We start from the raw sequence: 11,243 nt of genomic DNA, 5'->3' as shown, positions 1-11,243 counted from the left end.
GCGCCGCGGCCGGGCCGCGCCGGGCCGCGGGGGCGGGGCCTCGGGGGGGCGGAGCTCACCTGTGGTCACGTGCCGGCGCGGCCCCGCCCCTCCGCACCTGGCGCCGCGCGATGCGCTCGCTCGGGGCCGCGCCCGCGCTCCGCTGAGCCGCGCCGGACCCCCCCGAGCGCCTCCGAAGGCGCCCGAGCCCCCCCGAAGCCCCCCGAGCGCCTCCGAAGGCGCCCGAAGCCCCCCCGAAGCCCCCCGAGCGCCTCCGAACGCGCCCGAACCCCCGCCCGAGCGCCGCCGAGCTCCGCCGAACCCACCCGAGCTCCGCCGAACCCTCCCGAGCGCCGCCGAACCGGGCCCGGCCCCGCCGCCGCCGCCGCCGCCGCTGCCGGCGATGGTGGCGGCGCCGCCCGCCGCGGCCGAGGCCATGCGCCGGGGCTTCCTGGTGCCCGAGATCCGCCCGCTGGACCAGTACGACGGGGCGCGGGCGCGGAGCGCCGCCAGCCTCGCCTGGGCCATCGCCACCGGCTACGGCGGAGCGGGTAGGCCGCGGGCACCGGCACCGGGCGGGGGGCGGCGCCGGGGCGGGGGGGGGCTGCGGCGCACCGGGGCGGGGGGCGGAGTCCCGGGGGGGCCGGGAGGAGGGGGGGGGCCCGGTACCGGGGGTCACCGTGCACCGGGGGAGGGGGGTGGAGGTGCCCGGTACCGGGTATTACCGTATTACCGGGGGGGGTGGAGGAGGTGCCCGGTACCGGGTATTACCGTGTTACCGGGGGGGTGCAGGTGCCCGGTACCGGGGGTCACCGTGCACCGGGGGGGGGTGGAGGGGGTGCCCGGTACCGGGTATTACCGTATTACCGGGGGGGTAGAGGGGGTGCTCGGTATCGGGTATTACCGGGGGGATGGAGGGGGTGCCCGGTACCGGGTATTACCGTGCACCGGGGGGGGTGGAGGAGGTGCCCGGTACCGGCTATTACCGTATTACCGTGGGGGTGGAGGAGGTGCCCGGTACCGGGTATTACCGTGTTACCGTGGGGGTGGAGGGGGTGCCCGGTACCGGGTATTACCGTATTACCCCCCCGGCGGGGGTGGAGGGGGGTGCCCGGTACCGGGTATTACCGTATTACGGGGGGGGGGGGTGGAGGGGGTGCCCGGTACCGGGGCGATACCGTGATACCGGGCGTTACCGGGCGCGGTGTAGCGGGGCGGGTGCCGTGTCCCGGGGCGCGGTGCAGCGGGGGCGGACGGGAGGGGACCGCGCACCGGGCACCGGGCGCAGCAGGTGGGGGCCGGTGCCCCGGGAACGGGGCCGGAGGGGGCGGGGGGGGGGCAGTGCGGTACCGGGGCTGCAGCAGGTGGGTGCGGGGCCGGGCCGCACCGGGGGGGGGGAGGGAGCCGCACCGGGGCCGGGTCTGTCGGGGGGGGGGGGCGAACCGGGGCCCCGGGACCGTGTCTGCCTTGGAGGGGGGGGGACGAACCGGCACCGGGGGCCGCGTCCCTCGTGGGGGGGGGGGGGGGGGGGGGGAACCATATCGGTACCGGGAACGGCCGCCGGGTGGGACCGGACCGGGGGGACCGTGCCCGGTCCGTGGAGGGGGGGGGGGATGGGCACGGTGATGCCCCCGGGTGGGGGGTGACCGGGACCGGGCACCGGGGGGGTCGCCGGCACCTGCCCCCCCCCCCCTCCCCGCTGCCGCCGCCGCCGCCGCCGGTGCTTTTGTTGCAGCCCGGCGCGGAGGGGGTGGGGTTGGGGGGGGGGGTGTGACGTCGGCGGTGACGTCACGGGGCGGGCACCCCCCCCTCCCTTGCGGCGCCGCCCCCCACCCCCACCCCGGGGTGTCACGGGGAAAAGGGGGTGTCCCCGTGTGTCCCCCCCCCCTCACCCTGGGGGGGTCCCTGTGTGTGTGTGTGTGTGTCCCCCCCACGAAGGGGATCCCCGTGTCCCCCCCCCTCCGTGGGGTCTCCCCGTGTCCCCCCCCCGGTTGTCAAGGGGGGTCCCCCCCCCATGTGCCCCCCCCAGGAGTGGGATCCCCCTGTCCCCCCCCCCCCCAAGAGGGGGATCCCCATATCCCCCCTCCCTGGGCTGTCTGGGGGGGGGGAACCCCCATGTGTCCCCCCCCCCATGTGGGGAATCCCCATGTCCCCCCTCCCTGGGCTGTCTGGGGGGGGGGAACCCCCATGTGTCCCCCCCCCCCATGTGGGGAATCCCCATGTCACCCCTCCCAAGAGGGGAATCCCCGTGCCCCTCCCCCAGGAGGGGGATCCCTATGTCCCCCCCCCCCCACCCAGGGGTGCTGGGAGATCCCCACGTCCCCCCCAGGGTGTTGGGGGGGGGCCCCGTGTTCCCCCCCCCCCCAGGCCCAGCCTGGCAGTGCCGAGCTCGTCCCCTGTCCCCCCCCCCCTTGGCCAAAGTCCGTTCCCCCCCCCCCCGCACAGCGCCCTTTGGACCTGGTACGGATGGGTGCGGGGTGGGGGGGGGGCCCAGACCCGCCTTCCGGGGGCACCCGCGTAAGGGACCCAGGCGTCCGGGCCCGCGAGGCCTCGCTGGGCGGTGGGGGGGGGCTGTAGACCCCCCCCCCCCCCAATCCCGTGGGGCTGGGGGGCCCGCCAGCACCCACTGGGTGCGGGATGGGTGCTGGGGGGGGGCTGAGCCCTGCCCCCGTGTCCCTATGGGGTGCGGGATGGGTGCTGGGGGGGGCTGAGCCCTGCCCCCGTGTCCCTATGGGGTGCGGGATGGGTGCTGGGGGGGGGCTGAGGCCTGCCCCCGTGTCCCTATGGGGTGCGGGATGGGTGCTGGGGGGGGCTGAGCCCTGCCCCCGTGTCCCTGTGGGGTGCGGGATGGGTGCTGGGGGGGGGGCTGAGCCCTGCCCCCGTGTCCCTATGGGGTGCGGGATGGGTGCTGGGGGGGGGCTGAGCCCTGCCCCCGTGTCCCTGTGGGGTGCGGGATGGGTGCTGGGGGGGGCTGAGCCCTGCCCCCGTGTCCCTGTGGGGTGCGGGATGGGTGCTGGGGGGGGGCTGAGCCCTGCCCCCGTGTCCCTATAGGGTGCGGGATGGGTGCTGGGGGGGCTGAGCCCTGCCCCCGTGTCCCTATGGGGTGCGGGATGGGTGCTGGGGGGGCTGAGCCCTGCCCCCGTGTCCCTGTGGGGTGCGGGATGGGTGCTGGGGGGGGGCTGAGCCCTGCCCCCGTGTCCCTATGGGGTGCGGGATGGGTGCTGGGGGGGCTGAGCCCTGCCCCCGTGTCCCTATGGGGTGCGGGATGGGTGCTGGGGGGGGGCTGAGCCCTGCCCCGTGTCCCTGTGGGGTGCGGGATGGGTGCTGGGGGGGGGCTGAGCCCTGCCCCCGTGTCCCTATGGGGTGCGGGATGGGTGCTGGGGGGGGGCTGAGCCCTGCCCCCATGGGGTGACCATGGGTGCTGGGGGGAACATGCAAGTCTTGGGGTGACGTGCCCGTGGGTGCCGTGCGGGTGCTGCTGGCCACGGTGGGGTGGAGGTGACGTGCCCGTGGGTGCCGTGCGGGCGCTGCTGGCCACGGTGGGGTGGTGGTGACGTGGCCGTGGGTGCCGTGCAGGTGCTGCTGGCCGTGGTGGGGTGGAGGTGACGTGCCCGTGGGTGCCGTGCGGGTGCTGCTGGCCACGGTGGGGTGGTGGTGACGTGCCCGTGGGTGCCGTGTGGGCGCTGCTGACCACGGTGGGGTGGAGGTGACGTGCCCGTGGGTGCCGTGCGGGTGCTGCTGGCCACGGTGGGGTGGTGGTGACGTGCCCGTGGGTGCCGTGCGGGTGCTGCTGACCACGGTGGGGTGGAGGTGACGTGCCCGTGGGTGCCGTGCGGGTGCTGCTGGCCACGGTGGGGTGGTGGTGACGTGGCCGTGGGTGCCGTGCGGGTGCTGCTGACCACGGTGGGGTGGAGGTGACGTGCCCGTGGGTGCCGTGCAGGTGCTGCTGGCCGTGGTGGGGTGGAGGTGACGTGCCCGTGGGTGCCGTGCGGGCGCTGCTGGCCGTGGTGGGGTGGAGGTGACGTGCCCGTGGGTGCCGTGTGGGTGCTGCTGACCACGGTGGGGTGGAGGTGACGTGCCCGTGGGTGCCGTGCGGGTGCTGCTGGCCACGGTGGGGTGGTGGTGACGTGGCCGTGGGTGCCGTGCGGGTGCTGCTGACCACGGTGGGGTGGAGGTGACGTGCCCGTGGGTGCCGTGCAGGTGCTGCTGGCCGTGGTGGGGTGGAGGTGACGTGCCCGTGGGTGCCGTGCGGGCGCTGCTGGCCGTGGTGGGGTGGAGGTGACGTGCCCGTGGGTGCCGTGCGGGTGCTGCTGGCCGTGGTGGGGTGGAGGTGACGTGCCCGTGGGTGCCGTGCGGGCGCTGCTGGCCGTGGTGGGGTGGAGGTGACGTGCCCGTGGGTGCCGTGCGGGTGCTGCTGGCCGTGCCGGGTGCCGGGGTGTCGGTAGCGGGCCGGGGCCCGTTGGGTGCCCCAGGCAGGGGCGGGGGCGCGTTCCCACGCTGGGTGGGGCAGGTGCAGGCACCCGCCGTGGGCTGGGTGCCAGGGGGCCGCCGGCGGGTCTGACTCAGCTGTGGCCCCACCTGCCCGTGGTGGGGTGGGGGCCCTCCTCGGCCAGGAATGCGCCCCCCCACCCCAGCCACCGTCTCGGGGCCCGGGTGTCCGGGTTCCCCTCCCACCCACCTCTCCCCGTGGCCAAGGCGGGTTCATGGTCGTGGTGGGATCTGTGGTAGGTTCGTGGTTGTGGTGGGGTCTGTGGTAGGTTTGTGGTCATGGGGGGGTCTGTGGTAGGTTCATGGTCGTGGTGGGATCTGTGGTAGGTTCATGGTTGTGCTGGGATCTGTGGTAGGTTCGTGGTCGTGGTGGGGCCTGTGGTAGGTTCATGGTCATGGTGGGGTCTGTGGTAGGTTCGTGGTCGTGGGATCTGTGGTAGGTTCGTGGTCATGGTGGGATCTGTGGTAGGTTCGTGGTCGTGGGATCTGTGGTAGGTTCGTGGTCATGGTGGGTTCTGTGGTAGGTTCGTGGTCGTGGGTTCTGTGGTAGGTTCATGGTCATGGTGGGTTCTGTGGTAGGTTCGTGGTCGTGGGTTCTGTGGTAGGTTCATGGTCGTGGTGGGGTCTGTGGTAGGTTCATGGTCGTGGTAGGGTCTGTGGTAGGTTTGTGGTCATGGTGGTTCTGTGGTAGGTTCGTGGTCGTGGGATCTGTGGTAGGTTCGTGGTCGTGGTGGGGTCTGTGGTAGGTTCGTGGTCATGGTGGGATCTGTGGTAGGTTGGTGGTCGTGGTGGGGTCTGTGGTAGGTTGGTGGTCGTGGTGGGGTCTGTGGTAGGTTCGTGGTCGTGGTGGGGTCTGTGGTAGGTTCGTAGTCGTGGTGGGGCCTGTGGTAGGTCCGTGGTTGCAGCGGGGCCCGTGGATGTGGATGGTCTCCACAGCCGTGGGTCCACGGTTGGATCCACGGTCATGGCCGTGGATCTCGTGGCTAGATCTGTGGCTGTGGGTTCTCGGTGGGGTCCTGGCCATGGGTCGGTGGTTGTGGTGGGTTCTGTGGTTGGCCCATGGTTGCAGTGGGGCCCTGGCCTGGGGTCCGTGATAGGGCTGTGGATCGTCTCCGCCCCGTGGTTCCGCGGTTGAATCCATGGTGGTGGCCATGGGTCTGTGGCTGGATCCATGGCCATGGGTTCTCGGTGGGGTCTTGGCCATGGGTCGGTGGTTGTGGTGGGGCCATTGCAGGAGGTTCTTCCCATGGCTGTGGGTCCGTGGCTCTGGTGGGTTCTGTGGTTGGCCCATTGTTGGCTATGGCCCCATGGGGGGGGTTCAAGGCAATGAGGGGGCTGTGGCTGTGGCCATGGGTCCTTGGTGGATCTGTGTCTCTGGTCATGGGTCTGTGGTGGGTCTATGGCTCTGGTTACAGGTCAATGGTGAGTCTGTGGCCGTGGTCACGGGTCTGTGGTAGGTCCACGGGTGTCTTCAAGGTAACGAAGAGTTTGTGAGCATCGTTATGGGTCTGTGGTGGGTCCACAGGTGGGTTCAAGGCAACGAGGGGACTGTGGCTGTGGCCTTAGGTCTGTGGTAGGTCCGTGGATGGCTTCAAGGTAACCACGGGTCTAGCTGTGGTTGCGGGGCCGTGGCTGTGGGTCTGCGGTGGGTCCAGGTGTGGGTGCAGGACAATGAAGGGTCTGTGATTCTGTGTCCTTGGCCCTGACCGTTGGGTCCGTGGTAGGTCTGTGATGGTGGCTGTGGGTCTGCAGTGGGTCCTATGGATGGGTTCAAGGCAATGAGGGGTCTGTGGATGTGGCTGTGGGTTTGTGGTGGGTCCATGGATGGGTTCAAGGCAATGAGGGGTCTGTGGATGTGGCTGTGGGTTTGTGGTGGGTCCATGGATGGGTTCAAGGCAATGAGGGGTCTGTGGATGTGGCTGTGGGTTTGTGGTGGGTCCATGGATGGGTTCAAGGCTATGAGAGATCTGTGGTTGTGGCCATGGCTATGGGTCTGTAATGGGTCTATGGATGGGCTCAAGGCAATGAGGAGTCTGGGGCCGTGGCCATGGGTCTTTGGTGGGTCCGTGGGTGACTTCATGGCAACCACAGGTCTGTGGATGTGTTCATGGGTCTGTGGTGGATCTTTGGTGGGTCCATGGGTGGGTTCATGGCAACCACAGGTCTGTAGATGTGTTCATGGGTCTGTGGTGGATCTTTGGTGGGTCCATGGGTGGGTTCATGGTAACCACGGGTCTATGGTGGATCTGTGGATGGGTTCATGGCAACCATGGGTCTGCAGATGTATTTATGGGTCTTTGGTGGGTCCATGGATGGGTTCATGGTAACTACGGGTCTGTGAATGTCTTCACGGGTCTGTTGGTGGATCTTTGGTGGGTCCATGGATGGGTTCATGGTAACCACGGATCTGTGAATGTCTTCACGGGTCTGTTGGTGGATCTTTGGTGGGTCCATGGATGGGTTCATGGTAACTACGGGTCTGTGAATGTCTTCATGGGTCTGTTGGTGGATCTTTGGTGGGTCCATGGATGGGTTCATGGTAACCACGGATCTGTGAATGTCTTCACGGGTCTGTTGGTGGATCTTTGGTGGGTCCATGGATGGGTTCATGGCAACCACGGGTCTATGGTGGATCTGTGGACGGGTTCATGGTAACCATGGGTCTGCAGATGTATTTATGGGTCTGTGGTGGGTCCGTGGTGGGGTTCAAGACATCGGTGGCTCCGGGACCGCATCCCCCCTCACCCGCGTCCCCCCTTTTCCACCCCCACCACCCCCGCAGGCAACGTGCCCGAGGAGCTGCGCGACCCCTTCTACACGGACCAGTACGAGCAGGAGCACATCAAGCCGCCCGTCACCCGCCTCCTGGTGGCCTCCGACATCTACTGCCGGGCCTGGCGCCACGCGCTGGGTCCCCCCGAGCCGCCCGCCGCCGCCCCCGCCGACAACGGGGCCCTGCTGGCGCTGCTGGCCCGCCGCGGGGTGGCCCCCACCTTCCAGGACGCCCCCGTCCGCGAGGCCGACCTCCACCACAAGCCCATCAAGATGGTGGGTGCCACTGGGGGGCACTGGGCGGGCAGTGGGGGGGACCCTCACGGTGCTGGGGGGGCACTGGGAGCACTGGGCAGGGAGTGGGGGGACCCTCAGGGTGCTGGTGAGGGTGCTGGGGGGGCACTGGGAGCACTGGGCGGGGAGTGGGGGGACCCTCAGGGTGCTGGTGAGGGTGCTGGTGGGGGTACTGGGAGCACTGGGCAGGGAGTCGGGGGACCCTCAGGGTGCTGGTGAGGGTGCTGGGGGGGCACTGGGAGCACTGGGCAGGGAGTGGGGGGACCCTCAGGGTGCTGGTGAGGGTGCGGGGGGGCACTGGGAGCACTGGGCAGGGAGTGGGGGGACCCTCAGGGTGCTGGTGAGGGTGCTGGGGGGTACTGGGAGCACTGGGCAGGGAGTCGGGGGACCCTCAGGGTGCTGGTGAGGGTGCTGGGGGGGCACTGGGAGCACTGGGCAGGGAGTCGGGGGACCCTCAGGGTGCTGGTGAGGGTGCTGGGGGGGCACTGGGAGCACTGAGCGGGGAGTCGGGGGACCTTCAGGGTGCTGGTGAGGGTGCGGGGGGGTTACTGGGAGCACTGGGCAGGGAGTGGGGGGACCCTCAGGGTGCTGGTGAGGGTGCTGGGGGGGTACTGGGAGCACTGGGCAGGGAGTCGGGGGACCCTCAGGGTGCTGGTGAGGGTGCGGGGGGGTACTGGGAGCACTGGGCAGGGAGTGGGGGGACCCTCAGGGTGCTGGTGAGGGTGCGGGGGGGTACTGGGAGCACTGGGCGGGGAGTCGGGGGACCCTCGGGGTGCTGGTGAGGGTGCGGGGGGGGGTACTGGGAGCACTGGGCAGGGGGTCAGGGGACCCTCGGGGTGCTGGTGAGGGTGCGGGGGGGTACTGGGAGCACTGGGCGGGGAGTCGGGGGACCCTCAGGGTGCTGGTGAGGGTGCGGGGGGGTACTGGGAGCACTGGGCGGGGAGTGGTGGGACCCTCAGGGTGCTGGTGAGGGTGCTGGGGGGGGTACTGGGAGCACTGGGCAGGGAGTCGGGGGACCCTCAGGGTGCTGGTGAGGGTGCTGGGGGGGTACTGGGAGCACTGGGCGGGGAGTTGGGGGACCCTCAGGGTGCTGGTGAGGGTGCTGGGGGGGTACTGGGAGCACTGGGCGGGGAGTTGGGGGACCCTCAGGGTGCTGGTGAGGGTGCGGGGGGGTTACTGGGAGCACTGGGCGGGGAGTGGGGGGACCCTCAGGGTGCTGGTGAGGGTGCGGGGGGGGCACTGGAGCACTGGGCGGGGAGTCGGGGGGACCCTCAGGGTGCTGGTGAGGGTGCTGGGGGGGCACTGGGAGCACTGGGCAGGGAGTTGGAGCTCTGCTCACTTTGGGGGTCCCCCGGTTGCACCCACTTTTGGGGTCCCCTGGCTGCTCCCTATATGGGGGTCCCCCCGGTTGCACCCATTTTGTGGGTCCCCCCGGTTGCACCCACTTTTTGGGGTCCCCTGGCTGCTCCCTATATGGGAGTCCCCCCCGGTTGCACCCATTTTGGGGGTCCCCCCCGGTTGCACCCACTTTTGGGGTTCCTCTGGCCATGACCCTGAGCAGGGGGATCCCTTGGCCATGCCCACTTTGGGGGCACCCTTGGGTGCCCGCTTTGGGGTGGGGGTCCCCCAGTCGTGCCCACTTTGGGGGCACCCCAACAGCACCCACATTGGGGTGGGGGTCCCCCAGTCGTGCCCACTTCGGGGGCACCCCAACAGCACCCACATTGGGGGTCCCCGTCGTGCCCACTTTGGGGGCACCCCAACAGCACCCGCATTGGGGTGGGGGTCCCCCAGTCGTGCCCACTTTGGGGGCACCCCAACAGCACCCGCATTGGGGTGGGGGTCCCCCAGTCACGCCCACTTGGGGGGCACCCCGACAGCACCCACATTGGGGTGGGGGTCCCCCAGTCGTGCCCACTTTGGGGGCACCCCGACAGCACCCACATTGGGTGGGGGTCCCCCAGTCGTGCCCACTTCGGGGGCACCCCAACAGCACCCGCATTGGGTGGGGTCCCCCAGTTGCGCCCACTTCGGGGGCACCCCAACAGCACCCGCATTGGGTGGGGGTCCCCCAGTCGCACCCACTTCGGGGCCACCCTTGGGTGCCCGCATTGGGGTGGGGGGCGGGGAGGAGTTGCCCCCCCTTTTCGAGCCCCCCTGCCCCCCAAGCTCCACCCCTCGCCTCGGGGCGGGCAGGGGGGACCCCCTTGGGGTGCGGGGTGGGTGGGGGTGTTGGGGGGGGGGAGCACCCTTGGGTGCTGACCCCCCCCCCCCCCCCCCCGCAGGGCGCCCACCTGGCCCTCATCGACTCGCTCATGACGGCCTTCGTGGCGGAGGCGACGCGGGCGCTGAGCACCCCGCCGGGCGCCCACTGGGAGCAGAAGATCCTCGCGTGGGTGGACACGGTAGGGACCCCCCCCCCCCCTTTGGGTGGGGGGTGAGATGGGTGGGGGGCACCCAAAAAAACACCCCACTCACCCCCCCCACCCACCCACCCAGGTGAACCGCAAGCTGCAGCACAGCGCCGAGCGCCGCGGCCCCCAGCGCCCCGACGGCCCCCCCAGCGCCGCCAACGCCAACGCCGCCACCGCCGCCCCCCCCGGCCACAAGGTGGGTGCCACCGCCGTGGGGGGGGTACCGGCGCCGTCCCCCGACCTGTGACACCGACAAAGGGGGGGGGGCCCCCCTAAAACCGCCGCTCCGCACCCCGGGGTGCCGTTCCGTCCCCCCCCCCCCTCTTTTTTTCCGCTTCTCCCGCTGCTCCGGGGTGCTGGGGACCCCCCCCCCCCGCGGTGGCGGTGGCAAGGGGGGGGGGACACCGCTGTCCCCCCCCCTCGGTGGCCTCTGACACCCTCTTCTCTGTCTCCTCGCTGCGCTTCAGTGTCCCACCCGGTGGTACTGGAAGCTGGTTCCTGTAAGTGGGGGCTTTTCTTTATCCCCCCCCCACACACCTTGCTTGTGCCCCCCCCCCAAAAAAAACCCCCACCATGTCCGTGGCACCCGCTGTGTCCCCCCCCACCCCACCCACGGGGGGGGGGGTCCGGAGGCGCCGGGATGCTGGGGGCTGCCTGCGGCGGCTTCGCCTTCGCGTCCCCCCCCCCCCCTCCCCGGGACCCCCCCCCCAAAATGAAGCTGGGGGGGTTAATTGCCCAGGGAGCCCCCCCAAAATGAAGGCGGGGGGGTTAATTGCCTGAGGAGCCCCCCCCAAATGAAAGTGGGGGGGTAAATTGCCCTAGGCCCCCCCCCAAATGAAGCTGGGGGGGTTAATTGCCCTAGACCCCCCCCCAAAATGAAGCTGGGGGGGGTTAATTGCCCTAGACCCCCCCCAAAATGAAGCTGGGGGGGTTAATTGCTTGAAGACCCCCCCCAAAATGTAGATGGGGGGGGTAATTGGCCTGTGCCAGCCCCCCCCCCTTTAAAATGAGGGGGGGGGCTATTACCTATAGCAGCCCCCCCAAATTGGGGGGGGGCTAATACCCTACACCAGCCCCCCCCCCCAAAAACCAGCAACATATTGCCTTTACCAGCCCCCCCCCCAAATTAGGGGGGGGCTTTTACCTGCAGCCCCCCCCCCAAAATATGCCCCGGGGGGGGCTATTACCTGTCCCCCAAGGACATTTTGGGGGGGGGGCGCACGGTGGCACCCCCCAGCATCCTTCCCCCCCCCCCCCGTTTCTGTCTCTTTAACTGCTGCGTCGGCTCCGGGGGGG

The 11,243-nt window shown here is 70.5% G+C and overlaps 1 protein-coding gene across 1 annotated transcript in view; it reads left to right on the top strand.

Annotated features, from left to right (window-relative positions):
* The first annotated feature begins 366 nt into the window (after positions 1 to 366).
* CAMSAP3 (calmodulin regulated spectrin associated protein family member 3) overlaps positions 367 to 11,243 on the top strand; it is a 41,165-nt gene continuing 30,288 nt past the window's right edge. Inside the window, 5 exon segments of the mRNA XM_067317133.1 lie at positions 367 to 530; positions 7,250 to 7,515; positions 9,819 to 9,938; positions 10,033 to 10,143; positions 10,415 to 10,447. Of these exon segments, the coding sequence (XP_067173234.1) occupies positions 383 to 530; positions 7,250 to 7,515; positions 9,819 to 9,938; positions 10,033 to 10,143; positions 10,415 to 10,447 (678 nt within the window). The 5' untranslated portion in view covers positions 367 to 382.

This window comes from Apteryx mantelli, unplaced genomic scaffold, assembly GCF_036417845.1.
Source record: "Apteryx mantelli isolate bAptMan1 unplaced genomic scaffold, bAptMan1.hap1 HAP1_SCAFFOLD_223, whole genome shotgun sequence".
Lineage (NCBI taxonomy): Eukaryota > Metazoa > Chordata > Aves > Apterygiformes > Apterygidae > Apteryx > Apteryx mantelli.
The sequence above is the reverse complement of the archived record's forward strand: the minus strand, read 5'-3'. Positions and strand labels throughout refer to the sequence as shown.